At 35.1% G+C, this 24,734-nt stretch overlaps 3 protein-coding genes across 3 annotated transcripts; 1 reads left to right on the top strand and 2 right to left on the bottom strand.

The window, feature by feature from the left end:
- Positions 1–1,172: 1,172 nt before the first annotated feature.
- On the top strand, positions 1,173–20,167 carry LOC111992705 (15-cis-phytoene desaturase, chloroplastic/chromoplastic). Its single transcript, XM_065777133.1, is given in 14 exon segments — positions 1,173–1,420; positions 1,872–2,187; positions 2,272–2,284; positions 2,287–2,403; positions 3,283–3,371; positions 6,794–6,851; positions 7,236–7,391; positions 8,198–8,346; positions 9,358–9,477; positions 16,547–16,760; positions 16,847–16,949; positions 17,389–17,436; positions 18,051–18,249; positions 19,575–20,167. Coding segments are annotated over 13 exon segments (1,536 nt in total). The 5' UTR covers positions 1,173–1,420; positions 1,872–1,977; the 3' UTR covers positions 19,635–20,167.
- Positions 20,168–21,460: 1,293 nt separating this feature from the next.
- On the bottom strand, positions 21,461–22,424 carry LOC136069059 (cytochrome c biogenesis CcmF C-terminal-like mitochondrial protein). The gene is given in 4 exon segments (XM_065777132.1): positions 21,461–21,696; positions 21,699–21,728; positions 21,731–21,853; positions 21,856–22,424. Coding segments are annotated over 4 exon segments (843 nt in total). The 5' UTR covers positions 22,310–22,424.
- A 1,005-nt stretch (positions 22,425–23,429) lies between these two features.
- On the bottom strand, positions 23,430–24,426 carry LOC136069058 (large ribosomal subunit protein uL2mz, N-terminal part). The gene is given in 4 exon segments (XM_065777131.1): positions 23,430–23,800; positions 23,803–23,845; positions 23,847–24,226; positions 24,229–24,426. Coding segments are annotated over 4 exon segments (891 nt in total). The 5' UTR covers positions 24,326–24,426.
- Positions 24,427–24,734: the final 308 nt, after the last annotated feature.

Raw genomic sequence — 24,734 nt, 5'->3', positions numbered from 1 at the left:
GAAAAAAATAACAAAAACCAATTGGTGTCTTAGCATAATAATATTGCATCATGGAGTGGACACTATAAGGACACATTTAGTAGATTGTAATGGTAATTACATATGAATAGGAATATGTATTATAACGAATAAAAGACGTTGTAATGTAATACTTATTACTATTAATTTGTTTGGTGGCAATATAATAATATAACCTTGAAGACAATAGAACGAAAGTATTTTAAATTAAACATAAGATATATTTTAGGAAATATTTTACTCATATAATTATATTTCCTAAAAAATAATATATATTTTTAAATTTGAAAGATAGATTAGTTATTTTTTAATGATTTTTTTTTTTTAGTTTTCATAATTGTTATATGCATATGGAAAGTTTGTTTATTTGAAAATATATTAATTTTAAAAATTAATACACATACTAAGTAATAGCTATTATAACCTTTATAGAGATGAATAGTTATTCCTCATTTTAAAGAATAGCTATTTATAAGAAATGATTATTTTATGTAATAAAAATATAACTAAACTATTAAATAGTTAAACCATAAGAATAATTATTACATTACTGTGCGCCTATTACAATTTACCAAACGTACCCTAAGTTTAAATTTTAGTGTGTATATATATTTTCTTTTTTTATAAAAGGAATACCAGCTGGGTAGAGGTTGTAAATGAAAACAATTTCATAAATTTAACACTTTAATTGGCAAAAATAAAAATAAAAATTTTAAGACATAATTTTCTTTGGACAAGGTTTGGCTATAATTTCATATGAATTTTGAAAAATCAACCATTGAATTTCATTTTTTTTTTATATTCTTTATACTTGCAAAATTTCTAAAAGATTAATAATAAATAATTATGTTATCAATCAAATGTTTAAATTTTAAGTTTTTATAGCCTAACATTATATATAAAAAATAAGTTTATAAATTGAATAATAAATAATATTTAATTGATACAAAATTTAATATATATATTAAAAATATAAAAAACATAAAATATAACAGTTTCATTTTCAAAATAGACGTACTTACTAATTTTTATAATAAAAAGTTATAGTAATTGATTAGTCCATTTTCTTGGAAAGATTATTACAGTCGGACAAGGAGCCAGAGCGGGTGCTGAGTGTTTGACACATGGACTGATGCAACTATAATTTGTCCATTGAAGAATATTCTTAACGGTGACCAAACCCAAATGAAAATGAAAACAGCCAAACCGATACAAAAGAAGTGCAAATTCCACTTACCTAGTGGACCATTTGTTAACTTTAAGTTATGTCCTGACGCACTCTCATTCATCAGTTATCACTATTTATCACCACAAACTAAACTAACGACTCTCTTTCTCTCTCTCCTCTGGAATTGAATTGGACTACTAGACACTAGTACTGCTACTATCCCTTTTGTTCAAGGTAACTGAAGCTCACTTTATTTAATCTTCATTTCCATTCTTCTTTCAATGCTTGAAATTTCTTTCATTATCTTTAATTGTTTGAACTTGTCAAATCAAGAAAAAATAAGTAAAGTACTTTTTCAAAACTTTAGCCAATCAGAGAGAGCCTGAGCATAACTTCTGGAATATTGATTGTGGTTTTTTATTTATCTAGTACTTGAATTTTTTTTTTTTTTTTTTGGGTTTTCTTCGTATGCAATACTTGTTTGTTTGTTTTCTCTTTTTGGGTATTTGGTTTGCTGAGAAATGATGCTTAATTAGCTTTAAGCGTCTTTGAAAATTCTGTCCAAACAGTACTTGATATATACTAAACATTGAAAATGATTATGGGTTGCCTTCATCGCTTTTACTAGATTATTTGAATATTTTATTTGCGGGAAATTCAATTCCTTGGTATGGTTATTTTGCAGGGTCTTCGCAGTTGAAGTTGGAAACTATTTGTTTGTTGAATTTTGTGTTAAATACATTGTTTAAAAAAAAAAAAAAAACCCTAATTTGGAAATTGGGTTTGGTGAAATGACCATTGGTGGGTTTGTTTCGGCTGCAAACTTGAGCTGCCAAAGTACTTTGACAGGAAATCAAACTCTGGGATGTGGGTTTCTTAATAATTCAGTGAAAACCAATGCATTAGCATTTGGAGGTTGTGAATCCATGGGTCATAGTTTGAGAATTCCACATACAAAGGCTATTAGATTGAGGCCGAGGAAGGGTGTCTCTCCTTTGCAGGTTCGTTTTGTGATTCGGAGGTTTGGTTTCAAAATACTTCTCACTAAGTTGCCAGAGAAAATTAGTTATTTGTTAGTGATGCAGGTAGTATGTATGGACTTCCAAGACCAGAGCTTGAGAATACTGTTAATTTCTTAGAGGCTGCTTATTTGTCTTCTTCCTTTCGTGCATCTGCTCATCCATCTAAACCCCTAACAGTTGTAATTGCTGGTGCAGGTGAGGAATATATATATATATATATATATCTGGATATATTCATTTTGACTCTTTAGTTTAGAATATCAAACTTGTACCTGTTAAATTGGAATAACTCTTTGAGTCTTTGTGCTTATTCTAGTTGAATTTACCTAATTTTTGCTTTTATTGATCTAGGTTTTCCAATATCTTATATTATTGGTGTTCAATCATCATAACACGTTCTTGTCTTTTTGGTAGTGAATGGATTTTGTTTTTATTTTCATCTTTCAGATTTTGGTTGTTTGTTATCATCCTGAATTGATGCTCTCTCCTTCTCTTACTCAGGCACATGAACATGTATGTGCTAAAGGGGGTTGTTGGGCTTATGTTGTTACTTGCTATCTTGATGTAAATCCAAAGTACATGGATATAAAAAATTTGTGTTATCAAGTGATTAATTTTATGCCTGTGATGTCATTTGTGTTTTTTATTTTTTTTTTTTTATTTTTTAAGAGTAGCCTCTAGAACACCTCACAAAATATTTGTAGAAATGGATTCTGATTGTTTTGAGCTTGATATCTGAAATATTATTTAGTAAAAGCTATCAGGTGTGGAAATACCTTTTGGGTTGACATAAGTGTGTGTCTTTGCATGCTTAATTTCTGGTTGGTTGGGATCTATTATTTCAACCTTATTTGATTAGGGTTGAGTTTTGCCTAAAGTTATAAAAGTTTTCCTCTTTTTTTGAATGTTTTTCTCCTTTTTGACATTGTTCTGTGATTGGTAAGCTTTCATAAATATAGTTACTTTACTCTTGGGAGATCAAATAATGCTAGCTTAATGGATGATTAGAATTCTTTTTTTTTTAATTTCCCTTAATTGGTGCACTGTAGACTATAATTTTACAAATTATTGCAGGTTTGGCTGGTTTGTCTACTGCAAAGTATTTGGCAGATGCTGGTCACAAACCTATACTATTGGAGTCAAGAGATGTACTAGGAGGAAAGGTTTTTGTGCTGCTCTGTTTTTGTCCCACTTTTTCAATCAGCTGACACCAAACTGGTGCTTGTTCTTCATTTTTGCCTTGATTGTCACTTTCAAAAACTAGAGTATTTTTTGATTGGTAATAAAAATTTCATTAAATTATGAGAGAAATATTGATGGAAACCATTGGTAAAGGATGCATACCCAAAGTTTCCATACTAAAAATTACAAATGCAATGTATCAAAAAAATCATAAACAGTTGGTCTATTTGCATCCGAGAATAGCCAATACAATAAAGATCCTACAAACTGAGATTGGAATCTCTTTATATGGTTCTTACTCTTCAAATGTACTCCCATTCCTGTCCCTCCATGCATTCCATGTTAAGCACCAAGTTTAATGTTCCAAACTCTTTTCTTGAAAGTCTTGGAATTTCAATGCCAATGTTGAAGCAATATTTCTGCCATCGTTGGTATCACCCAAAGCTACAAATATAAAATTCCATAACTCCAATGCTACTGGACAATGCGATAGCAAAAGATCCACGTTTTTTACTAGTGTTACACATAATACACATGTTTTCCAACACCATACCTCTTCTAATAAGATTATCCATTGTAAAAAATTTCCCGTGTGTTGCACTCCACTCAAAAGAAGCTACCTTCTCTTTACCCTCCAAAAAGCCTTTTAAGGAATATTTGTACAGGCAGCACCTCTTAACACCTGTGGCCTCTTGGATCCAGGTTGTATAAAGCAATTAAAAAAAATTGCAAATGCTTCCAGCACCCAATCTTGGGCTAACCTCAAAAAAAGAGGATTCAGTGACTTCCCCATCATGTGTCTCCTTGTAATCCGAGACCATATCATCTTTTATTAATAGCTAACTGAAATAGCTATGGAAATAAAGTTGCTAGGTCCCTATCTGCACACCAAGAATCACACCAGAACCTTATCCTTTTTCTATTGCCAACAACATATCCAACTAATCTAATGAATGAGTCTCATCCAGCTTTAATTGCCTTCCAAAAATTCAAACCCATATGAGTGCTGAATAGGCTATGATGAACATCTCTTTATACATTTCCTATATTTCGCTCCCATCAATTTCCTCCAAAAATGCTTCTTCTCTTGAGTGAATCTCTATAACCACTTTCCTAATGATGCTTGATTGAAAGTAGACAACTTGATACCCAACCCCCCTGCACATAATGGGGTAGTAGAAATTTTCCAATTCTACAGGATGTTTTTTTTTTCCTCCTCCCCCTTCCCCCCCTAGAGAAACTCCACTGTAATTTCAACCGGTCTACTAGCAACATTTATTGGCATAGTGAAAAGAGACCTAAAAATAAATAGGCAACTTGGACGAAGCACTTTTTGCTAGAGTAATTTGCCCCCTTTTGAGAGGTATAATCTTTTCCACCCTGCTAAACACCTATCCATTTTCTCACTAATGCCATTCCACACAAACTGTGGCCTTAACGTGAGATCCTAAAAGCCCAAATAAGTCTTAGGTAATGAGTTTGAATCCCATAGCCAAAGTTAACCTTCCATTGTAGATATCATCTCTGTCAATACTAACTCACTCTTAGTCAAATTCATCCTTAACCCTGTCATTGCTTAAAAAAAGTAACAGGATGCCCTCACATTCCAATTTCTCCATATCTTCACCACAAAATATAATCCTATCATTTATAAATAATAAATAATATATGGTTAAAGTATCTCCATTGCTCCTATCTTTGGTAAACCCCAACAAATGCCCTCTCGTAACTATTCTTTTTATCATTCTGTTAAGTACCTCCACAACAAAATTGAACAAACGTGGTCATCATGAATCTCCTTGCCGTAAACTGCCCCTGCTAAAGAATTCTGAGGCTCCCATTTATGAGAATGAAGAGTTTGACTGAAGAAATGCATGATTCTATCCATGTCCAACATTTTTCTAACAAATGAAGATTGCTAACTCAATTGAGCACATTTGAGCACATCCTCTTTAACCATGTTCCAACATCTTTGATAGAAAGCTATGGTGATGCCATCTGGTACCTGCGCCTTAGCCTCGTTCATATTCTTTATAGCAAAAAGAACTTCTGCTTAGTCAAACTACGACCTGAGTCTGTGCCACTCTCTATCTTCCCCTCAAATGTAGCTAACTCAACACCATCCACACAATCTCCAATCAGCAGATTTCTCATACTAAATGGTAGACTATGATGATGCCATCTTTAATCTCATTATCCTCCCTTAGCATCTTCCATCCAGTTTAACATTCCCATTGAAGTTTGAATGCCTAGTGCCCAGTGAAAACTTTGTATTCTTGCCCCCCTCTTTTAAGCCATATTGCCCTAGATTTTTGTCTCTAGCTAGTTTCTCCAAAAGTGTAATTTTTATTATTTATTTATTTTTTTCTCTATCTGGCTCTCTAACTTGTCTCTCCTCCTATCCTTCATACTTAAGCTACTTTCCTCCTCCTTCATATCTAGTTTCAATAAGTCAGTCGAGGCTCTACTTTTTTGTATCCTTATGTCACCTAAACTCTCCTCGATCCATTTCTTCCATTCTTCCTTCAACTGATGTGATCCTTGGCCATTATGAAGCTGGTTGGCTCCATCATCCTATAACTGCTCCACCAATCCCTCACCCTATCAATGAAGGCTGGACCCTGTTGCCAAATATTTTCAAATTGGAATGGGGCTTTTCCTTTTGTAATCTCCCATAGTTCAGAAAAATATGATGGTGTCTGAAACCACTTTGCGGTAGTACCCTTTGGATTACGTGAGGTTAATGCACTTCCCACTTTGAGGCCAAAAAGTGATCAACATGCAAGAGAGCCAGCTGATCCTGACTATTGCCCATGTATAAGAGCATCTTTGCAATGGAAAATCTAATGCTTAAGTTCATTTATGAAATATGAAAAAAATTAGCATTGCTTTTGACATCTGGCAATTCTGTGTCTCATTTATGAAATCTGAAAAATTATGCATTGCTTGCCATATATTCATTTTTTTTGATATGTAACTTAAAAATATATTGAGAAACACAGCCCCGTACATAGGAGCTTGCCATATATTCATTATAAAGGCTTACACCAAATCTTGGCTTCATTATCTTTGGTTGGCATGTAACATAGACTATCAATTAAGTAAAGGTTATATAATGATATTGACCAACTATTTTGACCTCTTCTCTCCTCTTCGGCCTCTCCCTACTCCTCTCTCTCTCTTAAGTTTAAAATGTCATTGGGCTTTAACAAGTTATTTGTTATGTCTAAATTTAGTAATAAAACTTTTCTGAAGTGGATTGTTGTTATTAATTCTTAGGTATAGGCAATCAGAACTAATTTGCAGGGTTACTATAAAATAATTTATAGCTTCCAACTTGACTTTTCCATCTCTAGTTTAGGGATATGCTTTAGCGTATTAAAGTTTGACCTTTTTCCTATAGGTGGCTGCATGGAAAGATGACGATGGAGACTGGTATGAGACTGGATTACATATATTCTGTAAGTTCTAATACTTTTTAATTTGCAATTTGTGACTCTAAATCTATTTTTGTTTCAATACTTTTTAAACCAAGTTTGAGTGCTTTCATGAGTGTTTCTGCATTTTCACTTTATGGTTCTTACTTTGGATAAAATAAAATTGAGGAAAAGAATACATGGGGCCAACCCTAACTAATTTGTTGAGGATCCATAGCTAACCCCAAAAGTTTGGGATTAAGGCTTGTTGTTGTTGTTGGTTCTTACTTCAATATCAATTTTTTATAGGTAGTAAAAATATCATTTATAACAATCATAATTAATGATGTGAAGTAGTAATAAGTTATTACTTCAGTATCATCATTATCATCATTAGGTTTTTTATTTTTATTTTTCCTTGTGGGCTAGTTGGGGCTTACCCAAATGTGCAGAATCTGTTCGGAGAACTTGGTATTGATGATCGGTTGCAATGGAAGGAACATTCTATGATTTTTGCAATGCCAAATAAGCCGGGAGAGTTCAGCCGATTTGATTTTCCTGAAGTTCTTCCTGCACCATTAAATGGTAAGCATTTTATTTCCACTTATAAGGGTTAAGGTGTCTATATTTGTTAAAACAACTATCAGAATTTGTCCCCATGGAAAAATTGTTGTTTTCATTATATGATGATTACCCCGTGCTTTTGAATTAATCAAAAAGCTTGTATTCCCATTTATGTAACTAAATCTGCCCTCACTCTCGCTGCACTTTTTATGCAAATGTCAGTTAGTTTGGTAAACTCATAATTGGAAACATAGCACATATTGCTTGCATTGAGGTGCCTTACCTGATGCACAAAACTGGGTAGTTAGAATTTCTGTGCCAAAAATATGACCCAATTGAGAACCTGCTTTTCCAACCTTTTCTCGTGATGATCTTTCAGCTGTTATTATATTAATCCCTGATATATCATTAACTTACAACTTGAGTGTAATGAAGTTCAGAACTGATGAACAACTATAAGGATATTCATGCAATGCATTATACTTTGTATATGAGGATTAAAAAATTATTAAGTCTAATTTAATATTTGGAGTTTATAAGAATAAATTAAAATGATGATCTTAAGCCCACACTTTTTTCACATAAGAGGACTTAAAATATTGTGCAATAATTATTACATATTTTGGTGTCGAATATATGCAATAATGATCGCTCATTGGATGGTGAATATCATTTCTTGATTTTGTTGCATGGGACCCATATTGTTGTGAGACGACTCCAAATATTAAGAAAGTATTTATTCTCTTGATTAGTTGCCAAAAGTATTTTCTGTAATAATCATATCAACTATAAGTTTGTTGAATATTTATTCTGAACGTAATGGCCAGGAATATGGGCTATCTTGAAGAACAATGAGATGCTGACTTGGCCAGATAAAGTCAAGTTTGCGATTGGACTCTTGCCGGCAATGCTTGGTGGACAGGCTTATGTTGAAGCTCAAGATGGTTTAACTGTTAAAGAGTGGATGAGAAAGCAGGTATACAAATCTTACACTGTTTTGGGGTTAATAACTGTAGTCCACATTTTTCTGTACTCTCTCCTGTAACTATGCTGGACTTCCTTTCATATCCTCATTCCTCAACACAATTTCACGTGTCAATGCTGATGTTGTTTCGTTCATCTCTTATCAGCTTTTTTAGACCAAAACCTAGTCTTTGGTCCTTTAATTGCAAAGGTTTGAACTGAGACAAGTGGATTAATCTCAATGCTATTATGAATATGTGTTTGGGACTACCTTATAAGCTAGCTTTTTGCTTTTTAGCTTTTATATATAGCTTTTTAAAATCTCATTTTTTTAAAGTACAAGTATACTTTAGCACCCTTTAAGCAAAAAATTTTCAGCAAAAAGATAAATAAACTGTTCCGAAATGGACAGTTAAATATATACTACTGAGTAGAATAATTGTAGGCAGTGTTGTTTTTGGGTCTGCAAATCAATGCGGAGGCTATTATAGGCAGGACTTTTACTATCTGTTGTCTTTTATTTATTTATTATTTTTAACACACACACACACACACAGAGGTTTAAAAGTTAAAACTTCCATTACTTTGTAAAATATCAAGTATATGAACCATTTTGATGCCGGTAAATGTTATGCTAGACATTTTTGGAGCTGCTGTGTTCAATACCCCATATCTGTATTCACATGTATGTTATATGTCTGTCTGCAAATTTTAGCTTGATGTTCCATTTGTTTATACTGAAATGAAATCTTAGGATAGGAGATACTGGTTGGTGTCAGAAGAGGCATGTGTGGGTAATGTTGTGTCACTGTAGTGGACAAAATAATGGGAGTGCCCTAAGCTTCTAGAAATTTCAAACCCAAAGAAAATCATATAAATATTTCTTTAAAATGGGGAATAAGAAAAATTAGAATCATTGTTTTGAATCTTTCTTTTCTCTCCATGGGGCAAGAACTTCTTAAAAAAGAAGCCTATGTTGTTGGTATATACATTGCAATATGTAATGGTTTTTTCCTAATTTCAGGGAGTACCTGATCGTGTAACTGATGAGGTATTTGTAGCCATGTCAAAGGCGCTAAACTTCATTAACCCCGATGAACTTTCAATGCAATGCATATTGATTGCTTTGAATAGGTTTCTTCAGGTATTCATATTTTTTTTTTTTTAACTCTTAATAAGGTACTGCAAAACTATAATATCTTATTAGATGCAAGATAGGTATGCACATGCATTCATGCGTTAATACTCTTGACGTACTCATACATCCTTTGCCAGATCCAGATTTGTATATAAATTTTCCCTGATTGAAGTGATAGTGGTATCACTTAGGTGCATACATACCAAGCATGCTAGAACTGTTATTTTCTGTTTCATTCATGTTATGAAAATACGCAAAACAATAAAATGTAAACATCGCAAGACATTAAATTTAATGTAGTTTGGCAAACTTTATGTCTAAATCCACATACAATGCCAACCAAATTCTACTATTAATGATAGAGATTACAGTTATGCTTACAAACTCTAATAAACATGAATTAACTCAAATCCTCACTACATCTAAGGTGCTATCACATTAACATACTAGACAAAACTGTCTTCTAACTCTTACATTTACAACAAAATTTGCAACAACATTCTATATACTAGCACGCCTTCATCTTTCTTTAGTGTCCACCTTTTGTACTTCCAGAAATAACCCTATTACCTAATTGAAAATGATTTAAGAATAAGCTAATTAAGTGATGTGGTAGACACAAAAAGATTATTATTTAGTATTATTTATGTTTGCAAGTCAATTGTATTTTTATGTTTTAGGTCCTAGTAGTTTATTGGGCTATTAGTATTTTAATTTGGAAGCAAGGTTATTTTTGTAATAAGGCAATTAGATTTTCTAGCCAATTAGAACTAGGATTTAGCAATCCTTTATAAGCAACCTATTGTACTCCTTGAGGGATAGTTGATATTTTGATGAATGAAAAAAATGGCCGTTTGGTCTTTCTTTTGGTCTGGTGCTGACTTCAGGTCTACCTAGGTGCTGACTCCTAGTGGTTTCCTCGCTTGGTACTAATTTCAAGTCAGGCCTAGGTGCTAACTCCTAGGTCATATCCATTTATTTTTCCTGTTGTTTAGTTTTTTTCTGGTTGTCCTGCGTTAATGATGTGGGAGACGTAAAAAATTATTATTTAGTATTATTTATCTTCGCAAGTCAATTGTATTTTTATGTGTTAGGTTTTAGTAGTTTATTGGGCTATTAGTATTTTAATTTGGAGGCAAGATTATTCTTGTAATAAGGCAATTAGGTTTTTCTAGCCAATTAGAACTAGAGTTTAGCAATCGTTTATAAGCAATCTATTGTACTCCTTGAGGGGTAGTTGATATTTTGATGAATGAAAAAAATGGCCGTTTGGTCTTTCTTTTGGTTTGATGTTGATTCCAAGTCTACCCTAGGTGCTGACTCCTAGTGGTTTCCTCACTTGGTGCTGACTTTAAGCTAGGCCTAGGTGCTGAATCCTAGATCATATCCATTTATTTTTCCTGTTGTTTAGTTTTGTTCTGGTTGTCCTGTGTCAGTTTTGGTATCAGAGCAAACATCGATCTATTTGAAGCATACCGTAGTCAACCCAGAACCAGAAAAATCATTCCAAAAAAAAAAAAAAAATCCAGTGTAGTCATTATTTTCTGACCATCGAAATACCAGCCACTACAGTAAACCAGATTTCCCAGCCAAGCAGAAAATAACTACAGTTGCCATCCTTCAAAACCACTGCCGGATACACTGCTAGCAGCGGATCCCTATCACACTAGCGACCTCTAGTTTCACAATCAGTGACACCAAACCTACGTCCCAATATTTTGTCTGTTGATGACTTCGCTGGTTCTGAAGCTCTCCATCTCACCCGGCGCAGCTGTCGAACCACTGCACTTACTAGGACTGAAGCTTCGTTTTGTTGTTACCAATCCACACCACGGTGTATCTGGCTTTTTAGTCATTAAAATAAAACGAAAGGGGGTCAAGTCCTCTGGCCTGTGAACAACCAACTCCACCCAGTACACTTAGCCGCCATCACAAGGGCTAGGTTCTCTCACTATCTTTAGTGGACTCAACTTTTCATTTAAGATTCTTCTTTAGTTTCTTTACGTGCATACCAAAAAAAAAAAAAAAAAAAAAACCAAGTCTAGGCCTTCAGTCCAGTCCACGTGGATGCATTGGTTTTTCTATTGGTGTTCAAACTTCAAACAGTGAAGCTTTATTTGGTTAATGCCATGACATTCCCTTCTTTAGCGGGCCATACTTAGCAAGTCAAGTTGGCAGAATCCTTTTGCCCAGTGAGCTATGGTAATATCCGAAACACCTTATTTTGATGGTTGTAAAACTATTCCACGGGATTTTGTCAACTGGATGAATGGGATGGAGCAATTCTTTGAACAAGCAAATTTTGCGGATAACATAAAGGTAAGGTATGCAAAGTTGAAGTTAAGAGGTTGAGCACAAATGTTTTGGGAGGATCTTGAATATTTCCGCTATATAAAGTATGAACTTGCCATTAGTGTGTGGGAAGATATGAAAGAAAAGTTTTGTGATTAGTATTCGTCACCATACTTTTGAGCTAACTATCGACCCCAATCTCAGCGTGGTACTTTTCAAGTTGAAGCAAATATGATGAATCTTCATCCCATTTCATGTTCTCAGTGCACTTTTGAACAATCTACCAAGGAATTAAAGGAATTATCTAAAAAGCTCATGAAAGATGTTTAAGACATGATTACTCAGATGAAGCAAATGAAGATTCAAATCGATTCAATTGGAAAACCAAGGATAATTGATCACAAAGGAATTATTGCTACCCCCATAGGAGACAACATTGATGATGATATCTTGGTTGTGGAGAATCCTCAAGCAACACCAAAGCCTAATGTTGACAAAGACGTAAATGCGTCAACAAGTGTTGCTTTAACATATGTGTAAGGAAACGAATCTATTGAAGAGCAGCAAGGAGAAGAGATGGTTTCTAAAGAGAGTATTATGTTAGAGGGTGCACATGATGTGATATTGGAAGCTAATGAATCTGCTTTTGATCAGCCTTCCATGGTGCATGAAGACAAACAGTTTGCTAAAGTGGAGAAAGTGGATAACATAGTGCTTCCAATGGTTTAAGATAAGATGATGTTGATTCAACACATTGATTTTGTTATTCTAGAAGAGTTTGACGAGGTAGAATTCAAGGTTTTTCTTGTCTCGGTGCTCCCTAAGGTGATTCTAGACTTGAAGCAAGTGTTACTTGTTAGCATCCTAATCCTTCAATGCTTTAGAACTCGAGGTCAAGTTTTCTCCAACCAGATGACGCGGGAGACGCAAAAAAATTATTAGTTAGTATTATTTATGTTTGCAAGTCAATTGTATTTTTATTTTTTAGGTTCTAGTAGTGTATTGGGCTATTAGTATTTTAATTTGGAAGCAAAGTTATTTTTGTAATAAGGCAATTAGGGTTTTCTAGCCAATTAGAACTAGGGTTTAGCAATCTTTATAAGCAACTTATTGTACTCCTTGAGGGATAGTTGATATTTTGATTAATGAAAAAAAATGGCCGTTTGGTTTTTCTTTTGGTTAGTGCTGACTCCTAGTGGTTTCCTCGCTTAGTGCTGACTATAGGTCATATCCATTTATTTTTCCTGTTGTTTAGTTTTATTCTGGTTGTCTTGCGTCATTAAGGGTACAAAGGTAAATTAAGAAATTTAAAAGTACCCATCAAATTTTACCCCAACTAACAATACCACACACGGCTACATAACTACTTGTGATTACCAATGGTTTCAAGAATTGGTTTTAATTTTTTTTTTATCATTCTTTTTCATTTTTCAAGAGGGAAACTATGTCTCTCTTAAAATATGAAAAGGAAAGCTTCTCTGAGGAAGCTAGTAGGAATTCTCGTAACTCATTATCCTTTCTAGTTAATGTGGGATTCCAAAACCAACATGGAAGCTCCAAACATAAATCTCCACATCCAACTCATGAGATGTCTTCACCAGTACCTTTTGGCTACTTCCTTTGCAGGAGGCCTTTTATGGGTAGGGGTGCTTCACCATGTCAACGAGTGATGTGATCAATTGAATTCAAGCAATTTGTGAACTTCTTGGTTGAACTTGGATTCATTAATATATCTGTTATACTATCCATAAATTTCAATTTCTTCCATCTACGATTTTCTCTCTCTATGGTGTTTGGACCAAAGACTCCTCTCTGTCTTTTGCTTCACCTTTGTTGTTTGCTTCACCATGTGCTCCATCTTTGAACATGTCACCAATAACCTTGTACAAATTCTTGGAGTTTTTCTCTCCCTTCTTTACCATCAAAGAAATTTTGCTAACTTTCATAAATCTGCCTCTTGTAAAAGTCCAAAGAATCCAACCGACCTAAAGAGATGATAAATTACCGATTGGAAATGGTGAATTTAATAATTTATACTCTAACACTCCCTTTCATGTGTGGGCCAAAAATCTCCCTTAATAAATGAGGCCCCACACATAGGCTTATTCCTAAAATCCATGAACTTTTAATTGAATATGTGATTTTTCTAACCTTAAAAAACATCAGCACTATCTAGCTCCACTTTTTATTGTAACAAATTAACAATCATTGCATTTGCATATTTATGGCAATCGGTTCATTTCATAAACTCTTTTAACATAGGTCTCAACTTCTTGCATTAGTACAGATAACATCCTATCTCATGGCACTAATAATACTCTACGTTATTAATATTTTTCCTTGGTCTAGACTTTGTTATGGACTTCTCTCTTTCAAATTCTTCCTACTAGCCTTTTGCATGTGCTATGTGCTTGTTCATAGGCTCTTATTTGTTTATATACATATATATATATTAGTCGCTGACCTATATGATGCACGGAAAAGTTGAACAAAAATTTTAAATGATGACTAAATACAATGGTTCTAAAAAGTGAAAATATCACCAAAACTTCCATCAAACGAAAAGATACAACTGTTTAGGTTTTTCATAAAATGAACACGTGGCATTAATCTATGTAGCTACATGGCGTAATGAGAAGTGGTCAACAAAAAGTCAAACGTTTCGGCTATTAGTTATTTTATATATATATATATATATATAGAGAGAGAGAGAGAGAGAGAGAGAGAGAGAGGACAATTTTAAGTTATATTGGCAATTAGTTATTTACTTATTGTTTAAGTGTAAAATAATGTGTCCTAGTTTTATGGAATTTGAATTTTAAATATCTCAATTTATTGTTATATCCTTAATTTGCCTTATTATGAAATCATTTTTAATTAGATTATAGGGTTATTTTTGGAAGTATATGAAAGTGGACAGTCAAGAGTTCCATTCCAATTATATAGAGATTTGATGTATTCCTATCGTGACTTGATTCATACTTCACCACAAATATCTGAACTTTAGAATTTTCGTTGTCTTCTTGAACTTCTCTGGTTCCAACATAATTGTTGTGCCTCTTCTAACTTTAGTGTCTCCTTTCCAACTAACACTGTAATCACCATGGTATCATACAAAGGTGGAAGTGAGGTTACAAAAAAAGGAGTTGATTCTCCTCAATCTTAGCTTCCATGCTTGATAACTAAGAAGTGATCATTAAGATGATTCCTAACATCAGTACTTTCTTCCATATACAAAGTGATATAGCTCTTTATTCAAGTACAATCAATTTCGTATGACTTTGACATGTATACATTTTCTATCTTTTTCCATGATTCTTAGGGAGAAATCTCAATCAGGAAGTCATACTTCACCTCTGGGAAGAGACTCAAAACATGTTACACACTGCTTTCATTTAATTTCTTCTCATTCCTTATCTGACATAGTATAGTAGCTTCTTTGACTTTTCATGTAACTCCTTAATCAATCCTTGCTGCACACAGGCATCATGGACATTGCTTTGCCAAACTAAATTTATTCTCCCTATTAAAGAGCTCCACCACAAACTTTGTGCTTTTCATCTCTAGGATCCTTAAACAATAGTTCTAATACCAATATGTTGTGAAAAAAAATATCAAAAACAATAAAAGGTAAAAACCATGAGGCACATAATTTAATGTAGTTTGGAAAATTTTATACTTATGGACAAAACCGATCAAAGTCCACTATCAACAATATGCATTACAGTTACACACAAACTCTCTCAAATGCAAACCAACCCAAATCCCTAATACACGCATAGGCAATCTCACACAAATACAGTAGACAAAAACTTTTTCTTCTTACTCCCACACCCACACATTAAATACAGTAGACAAAATTTTTTTTCTTCTTACTTCCACACTCACAACAAAAGCTATTTCATCACTATTTATAGCAGGGGCGGAGCTACAGCCACCCTTTGGGGGGCCATTAAATTTTTTTATTAACTTTGCTAGACAATTTTGTCATTTTTATTGAAAATGAAAATTTTAAAAATTTAACTTTGAAAATGGTATAATAATTTTATTCCATGGAAGATCTACAATGAGCATAATTTTTATTGGAGATACTAAGTTCTTTTTGTTGGTATTTTTCAGACTAATATCAAACTAAACAACTTTTGTATACTCATTAAAGTTTAGAAGATAAGTTTGTATAAAATGTATTTATAAATTATGACATACTCTAGTATTAAAATATTATGGTTTATTTGTATTTGTGCTTACGCATGTGTGTGGGTGTTTGTTTTGACTAATATTACTGGCACAATTTGGCCCCTCCAAACAAAAAATCCTAGCTCCGTCCCTAATTTATAGGAACTAATTACACCTGTCTACTTCTTTTCTTATTAATGTGGGATTACCACTCATAATGGGAATTATGACGCCTTTTTATTATTCTTCAAATCAAAATAGGATTCCAAAACCATTATGGAAACCTCTAAACTTATTTTCTCATGGGCTGGATGGAGTTAACAATTCATTTTCATTTCCTTTTCAATTTTAGAAAGATCAATCCAATGGCTTTTCAAGTGAACATACGCTAACTGCTTTGGGACATAAATTTTAGACTTTATTGGGAAATGCTAATTCTGATATATTAGAGGCAATATTTAGTAGCATTTTATAGATGAATCATATTCATTTTGGTGAGTACTATCAATATATATAATGTTGAAAATACAAGCAGTAGATATTGAAATAAACAACTTCTTACAACTTGACACTAGCTGCTTCATGAATTATAAAAACACATGTATAGGAGAAGAATGGTTCCAAGATGGCTTTCTTGGATGGTAATCCCCCAGAGAGACTCTGTATGCCAATTGTTGATCATATTCAATCACTAGGTGGTGAAGTAAGACTAAATTCGAGAATACAAAAAATCGAGCTAAATAATGATGGAACAGTGAAAAGCTTTTTACTGAATAATGGGAACATGATTGAAGGAGATGCTTATGTATTTGCTACTCCAGGTATACTACTAACTTCATATGGAGTCATATAATTTTTGTCATGCTTTAATACCAGCTTCCCTAATATTGTTATTTGTTCCAATCAGTTGATATCCTGAAGCTTCTTTTGCCGGAAAACTGGAAAGAGATTCCATATTTCCAGAGATTAAAGAAATTAGTTGGAGTTCCAGTTATTAATGTCCACATATGGTTAGTGACTGATTCTACCATTGTGTTAATTAAAAGAAAAAGGTTGCTCTCTCCAATTCCATTTTATTCACTTAAAAAGTGTTGAGTCCCTATAATGCATGATTAGAGTTAGAAGGTCCTAGTTGAAAATATAGTGTATATTTGGTTTTATATAAAACTGATTTGGCAAACAAATTCCTGAAATGGGATTTATTTCTCAATTTTTGAAGATGTTATTTGATGCAGCTGGGAAAGGAAATCTTGTATTATATTTATCTATTTTACTGCAATAATGAAATTATTTGAATGGGATATACTTTCTTTTAATAAGTTTAACAAATGTATTAATCCTTGTTATGCTATGAATCTGTTGCTTTTTGGGTTGGAGACAATTCATATCCTCTTTCTGTCACAGCCGGTGATAATTAACATGTTATCTCAATGGTTTCACCAATTGCAGGTTTGACAGAAAACTGAAGAACACCTATGATCACCTACTGTTTAGCAGGTCCTGTCATACATGTTACATCAATTTTGTTGTCTAGTGGAGAGAATACTTTCTTTTCTGCTTAATTTTTTCTCTCACTGATTTTGCCAGCCTTGCTACTGAACAACTTAGTCTTACAATGATTTGTGCAATCTTCTTGAATCATTCTTTTGAGGTTTTAGAATATTGCTAATGTTCTCAAGCTCAAATCATACCTTCCCATATACACAAACTGTGAATGATAAGGCCGTGGCTTCAAGAACTATTGAGTGCATGTTCCTGATCAAAATGGAGAAAAAGAAAAAACAAAGGCATTCAGAATATTTAATATAGGTTGCATAATGAAAAGTTTCTTTTTCCTCATAGAAATGTGGAATCAGTATTACTGTCATTCTTGACTACTAGAGCTAAAATATCTTTTTCATTTAATTATTTAATTTTTTTTTTTTTGGTATGGTGGACATTTATCATTGGGTAATTTAAAATTTGGTAGGATTGCTTAGTTATGATAGGACTTGCAAAATATTCTGTAAACTGTTTATAATAATTTAGATCTAGATATCTTGTTTTCCCTCTTTCTAAAGACTATTTATTTGAATTTTTTAGTATGATATTCATTATTACCTATAATTCCATTTCCCTTCTGTAACCTTAAATAATAATTGTCTCAGGTCTGTTTACAAAACTGTCCCAGACTGTGAACCTTGCCGTCCCTTACAAAGATCTCCTATTGAGGGGTTTTACTTAGCTGGTGACTACACAAAACAAAAATATTTGGCTTCAATGGAAGGTGCTGTTCTGTCAGGAAAGCTTTGTGCTCAGGCTATTGTACAGGTAATTTCTTATATGTATGATCTAAGGTAATGTGTTCTAGTTATCCTTCATGGAGAAATGGTGATTTTAGCTTATTATGATAGTAGTTAAAAAAAAGGGGGGGGGGGGGGGGGTGTTGTGGGGGTGGGGTTCATGAACTGTGTTTTCCTAACAAGACCCAGCTGTATAGCTAGACTTCATTATAACGGAAAAGGTTTCTCTCCAAACTAGAGAGAAACCCTTCTATCTCTTATATCTTTTTATTGGATGTAAATTTTGAAAACTATTGGATTGCATGTTCTTATTAATCCTTCATGCTTGCAAAATTTCAAGAAGATCAAAGATCAATAGCTATATAATCAATCAAATGTTTAGATTTCAAGTTTTTGTGGTTTAAAATTAACATAAAAAATAAATTTATTGATCGAATAGTAAATGATATCCGATTTGAACAAAATTTGACATGCGTGTTAAGAACATAAAGAACATGCAATCTAACAGTTAGATTTTCAAAATTCACATCTAATTAAAAAATATATGAAGAGTTTGAAGGGTTTCTCTCAAAACCTTGTCCAAATTGCTAAAACTTTATTTTCACGTGGTCCCTCACCCCCCCTAACCCCCCCGCCCCCTCTCCCTCCCCCACCTTGCACGCAAACTAGTAAAAAATAAAAACCAGGAAAATGCATTTACAATTAAAACAAAAGGAAGGATAAATACAAAATGTTTTTTTTTTTTTTTTTTTNACACAAACTGTGAATGATAAGGCCGTGGCTTCAAGAACTATTGAGTGCATGTTCCTGATCAAAATGGAGAAAAAGAAAAAACAAAGGCATTCAGAATATTTAATATAGGTTGCATAATGAAAAGTTTCTTTTTCCTCATAGAAATGTGGAATCAGTATTACTGTCATTCTTGACTACTAGAGCTAAAATATCTTTTTCATTTAATTATTTAATTTTTTTTTTTTTGGTATGGTGGACATTTATCATTGGGTAATTTAAAATTTGGTAGGATTGCTTAGTTATGATAGGACTTGCAAAATATTCTGTAAACTGTTTATAATAATTTAGATCTAGATATCTTGTTTTCCCTCTTTTACCCTGTTGCCTGAGTTGGGAGAGGAGGGTCCCAACACCCCCCCCCCCCCCCTCTCTCAGGCAGTGCTCTTCCCCTCCAAAATAAACACACACTTCCATTAGGCTAATTATTCTGTCATTGTTTCTTCTGCATCTCATTTCTGGCTATTTTCTTTTCTTTTTGCCCTTGCAGAAGTCCACTTCTCAGTGTGTATTTTTTTAAATTTTCTTATATGAACTACTTTGTCCTCATGTTGAAATACTCAGGATTATGAGTTGCTTATAGCTCGGGGGCAAACAAGGTTGGCTCAAGCAAGTGTTTATTGACAAAAATCTTTGCAAATGGAGGTAAATTTTTCCTTGGTACAAGAGGATCATTTAAATAATAGTTATGGCTCGTGGATCAATGATATATCGACCCTAAGGATATATTTTCAGCCCTTGGGGTACTATACCTGATGATAGCATATTGAGCTGTCTATTTCTGTCGCTTTTCTGGATATAGGATCTTCTTTTTGTTCCTCATATGATGCTCATCTTGCTATAAGTGTACATAATTTTCTCCACTATCTGTCTAAAAGACAATGAAATTAAGGAGAGTAAATAAATTCGATTCAGTTTGTGTACTTAAACTGGTGTACCTTATGTGCAATGTAATGCAATGTATATGAGTCAATATGAAAAAAAGACCTTTTTTGATGGAAAAGAAAAAGAAACTGCGACTGAACTGAGAACCTTCAGTAAAAAGAGGTGGAATATTGGAACATGTTTTGCGATTGATGTAAAATTTTTGGCTGTGACTATTTTCAGGCCAGTTGTTAAAGGTAAACTAAAAAAATGAAGTAAATCTTCTTAAGCTAGTTTGTTTTATAAGGGTTAATGGATCCAATTGAACCACCTTTATAGTGGCCAAGGCTTGGAACAGTTGAAACATTGGTAGTTAGCTAGATTTTCATCTGTCCTGGTTCCATTGGATATTAATATATTATGATCTCCCTGGAAATTATGGGAATAATTGTGTTTATTATAAATCAGGAATTCTTCATTTCATGAAACCATCAAGAATTCTTCATTGATGAAACCATGATTGTATTACAACCCTCAATCGTCATTAAAAGTATTAGAAAACAGAGAAAAGAAATAAGAACTGATGAATTTCTGTATATCTTTCATTAATCCAAATAATAGTTACAGTGCTCTATATATACACGGGTAAAAGAAAATGGGAACTAAGAGAGCTAACTAACTAATAACCCTTCAAAACTAACTAATAGAATTACTAACTAACAGAACTAACAGGACGTGCTGGTTACATGCCAAGTGTTAAAATTATATACACTAATACAAAGCTACATGTCGTATAGAACAAAAACATATCCACAAATTCTGCTCATTGTCGTTTATCTTTTCTATTCTTCTTTGTAGCATCTTTACATTCTGCAACTGATCTTGATTTACTTTCTTTACACTCCCCCTCAAGAGGAAGTGGGGAATGCACATTCAACACATTCATCTTGGATAACAGATTGTGAAACTGATGTGCACTAAGTGCCTTTGTCAGCATATCAGCAAGCTGTGAGTGAGTCCTAATGTGCAGCAATAAAAATAAAAATAAAAATAAAATATAAAAACGCACAAATCACAACATGCTCAAGTAAGTACAAGCACTGTGAGGAACCATAAAAGCACAAGATTTGAGTGTCTAGCTCATGAAAGAACCTAGAATATTATAACATCTTGCTCTATGCCTCTATTACAGGTGGAATTGATTGAGTCTACTTGGCCGTGAACTTCTGTTTCGGTGTCAATAATAGTAGGATACAAAAAAACATCAACCTCACGAATTTGTACCTAGTGTAAGGTGTTTGTTAAAAAAAAAAAAAAATTATGCCAAATTTTTTGCTTCAATTATAGGATGTGAGCTAGTAAAGGACTTAAAAAGGTTATGAAATCAACTTTTTGTGTTCCATTTATTATTTCAATATTATTTATAGTACCTTTCAATTCCACCAATTCATGCTGATTTTTTTATTAGCAGGAACTTATAATAATTCATCCTTAAAAATTAACATTTCAAAAAAAAAAAAAAAATTCATGTCTGTCTCATCAAGCTACCAACTACCGTTATTGTGTTATATGGACGTGGACACTTTTCAGCCTCGTGTATAGAGTTCACGCCGCCCCTTGAACAAATAGGAGGCGTGGGCCAAAGGTCACACATAAGCCGCCGGGTCGCACGACAGAAGAACACCCAACATACAGATGCACACTCCTCCATGTGAAATATTCATCTTCATTGGAGCTTTTTGGTAGTAGTCGTGACCAACAGCCATCAGCTGTTGGCTCATTGGTAAGGCGAGAGCTTTAAGCCCGATTTCTGGTGGCACACCCCCACACAAGCACCACCCGATGAAGGGGGGAGGGAAAAGCGACAGGCCCAAAACCTTCGACCCTTCTTTCTAAATAGGGGTGCCCAGAGCACCTCATCTTGTCATTTCGTCGTTGCTCATTCCCGTTAGGCCGAAGTGTTTGGCCTTTCTTCTCCACGCCCGTTCACGCTTCGCTGACCTATCACGTGGTAAGGAGAAGAGAGTACGAAAGAATAGTAAACAGAGCACACCGCAAAAAGATTCTAACTATGAGAAGTCCCCCTTGGATTCAAGAAGAAGGAAATGAAGAACGGGAACGAAACGAAATAAGGCGTTTCTAGCTCTAGTTTCGGATGAGCTTCTCCCAATTATGTCTGGTAATAGAATGGGGCGGCTTGCTCTGACCAAGACTCCATTTTTTGCTCCGTCCATGGAGCGTATGAATTTCCTGGAATGTAGATAGACCAAAAGAGGGAATGAAGAGATAAGAATAGGAATTATAGTACCATTGGAAGAAGGGGCACCTGTGGGAACATCTCTACTGACGAACCATTTCAATAGTACGGGTGCTGCCGTGCTACAAGGCACGACCATGGAAGTAATAAAAAAGAAAAAATTATGTAGTTGGACCATCTGCTCTATCCGTTCGAGTTTCGCTTCTCTAGAGAAGATGAGACGCTAAAAATGAAAGTGTTCGCAACGCATACTGAAAAATGAAGCCGACCATTAATGACTAGTTCGAACACTAGGAGCGTCTAATCCCTTATTTGATCAGACCGCTCTTATCCCTTATTTGATCAGACCGCTCTTATAAACATGAAACAAAAGCAAACCAAACTCTCATAGTTCGATTGAGGTTTTTTCTACCAATTAGGGCCTTCCCTTCACCACCCCCATGGGGATGGTCTATAGGGTTCATAACTACTCCTCTTACTACAGGACGCTTACCTAGCCAACATTTAGATCCGGCTCTACCCAAACTTTTCTGGTTCACCCCAACATTACCCACTTGTCCGACTGTTGCTGAGCAGTTTTTGGATATCAAACGGACCTCCCCAGAAGGTAATTTTAATGTGGCGGATTTCCCCTCTTTTGCAATTAGTTTCGCTACAGCACCTACTGCTCTAGCTAATTGTCCACCCTTTCCAAGTGTGATTTCTATGTTATGTATGGTCGTGCCTAAGGGCATATCAGTTGAAGTAGATTCTTCTTTTTGATCAATCAAAACCTTTTCCCAAACTGTACAAGCTTCTTCCAAAGCATACGACTTTCTAGATGTAGATGATGATATCTATACAGATGGATCTTCATGGGCGTTGCCCCGTTCCCCAATCAGATGTTTGGATGTAAGCTATTCTCCATGAGGAGCCAAACAGGCGTATGGCCTTGCCTTGCCATTTGACTGACCTCTCTTCTCATGTGACTAGGAATGCCCAGTGACAACCTCTCAATTGTCACCGCCTGGCCTCTCTTGCTACCATGGTAGCACCTAGTGTGGTCAGCACCAATCGTGTTTGGGCAACGAAGCTTACACTCATTCACATTGGTTCATCCTGCTATGCCCTGGGCCTTTTGCTCTTCTAACGTAAAAGGTGGCCGGCCTGTCGTCAAGGCCCAGGAATCCGCTAAACATCTCAGCGGAAGGATTGAATACCCGCATCCAATCGAAGTTCCATTGGAGTGCCCCCTAACATAAAGGAGGGCTGTTTCTAGGTGGGTCGCTTCGTGCAAGACATTGCTTAGGACCAACGGGTCACACGACAGGTGCACGATCGACTTTGCACGCTCCATCCTTTGGCCTTTCGCCTATCAGCTTGGTAGTTAAGCTACCTTGATCCATCTTTGGCTTTGATTCGTTATGCTCAGCAACTCCAACAAGCCCTAAAGTATCTTGCCGCCTAAAACTCTGCCAAGAAAGCGTTGCTTTACGTTTGATCCTATGTGCCCAGAGAATGTTATGCGTTCTCCACTTTCGGACCTCAAAAAGAGAGAACGTGTTTTTTCCTCTGAGTTTCTCTCTCATTCGCTCCGTGAAGAAAGCGGGCTTTGCCCCAGCTACCACTATACTTGGGAAAGCAAAAGAGCTACTGAAAGAAAGGGATGCAGCCTCCCCCTTGGCCCTTTTGAGGAGAAGGCAGAGAAGAAAACATCCTTAGCGCAAGTTTTTTTTGCTTCCTACGCCCTTACTAGGAAAGGGGCTCTTTTTCCAAAGGGGCATTCTGGTAGGAAGGTCGACCACTACATAAGCCGCCATCAGTCTAGGAGAAAAGCAAGCTACCTTTCTTTGATCCGCCTTCCCGGGCAGGGAAGAGAACGAAAATAGGCCGCGGATGGTGGTCGTGGTAGATTCGAGGATCTTACGCGGCGGAGTGAACTCCTCTATCGTGTTGCATTTCCTCTGCCGGCGTAGCTGCAACCTCTCAATCCATCGTACTAGAGCGATCCAAGAAGAATGATTAGGATCATATTCTATCCTTTCTACAATGCCCATAGACGAAGTGCTTCGTTTCAGATCAATTCTTCGCTGCAATCGCTTCGATCCACCCCCCGGTGAAAAACCGTAATACGCCCTGAGGAATTCCTACCAGCAGACTTCCCTGTACTCAAAGTGAATTGTCTAAGTGCTCTCCCCTCTTGGCTTTGTCTCATTGTCTATTTTGTAATCATTCGATTCCGTCCGAATTAGCTCCTACTCCTACTCCTTCTTCTCCTTCATCGTCGTTGGTCCTTTTGACATAAGATTCTCGGCTGCCCAAGAAACTGGCTATCTCTCTATTTATTTATATGCAATATCTTTTAGTAGCAGAGTTACTTCTAATTTCTGCTCGTAGTTCCTCTTTTGTTAGTGTATTCGTGGGACTGAGTAGTGCGCTTATGATACAGTACTTGTGCAACAGCGCTTACGGCGTGCTCTCACCTATACTATACCAAGGCATAGGGCCTTGCTGCAGCAATGGCAACAAGGAGACGAACTGTGGTAATCTTAGCAACAGGGCGGAACGTCTCCTCATAGCCCATGAACCTCTTGCCACTAATCGAGCACCGGACCCCTCCTGTC

The sequence above is a fragment of the Quercus suber genome, unplaced genomic scaffold (assembly GCF_002906115.3).
Source record: "Quercus suber isolate HL8 unplaced genomic scaffold, Cork oak 2.0 scaffold_149, whole genome shotgun sequence".
NCBI classification, from domain to species: domain Eukaryota; kingdom Viridiplantae; phylum Streptophyta; class Magnoliopsida; order Fagales; family Fagaceae; genus Quercus; species Quercus suber.
The sequence above is the reverse complement of the archived record's forward strand: the minus strand, read 5'-3'. Positions and strand labels throughout refer to the sequence as shown.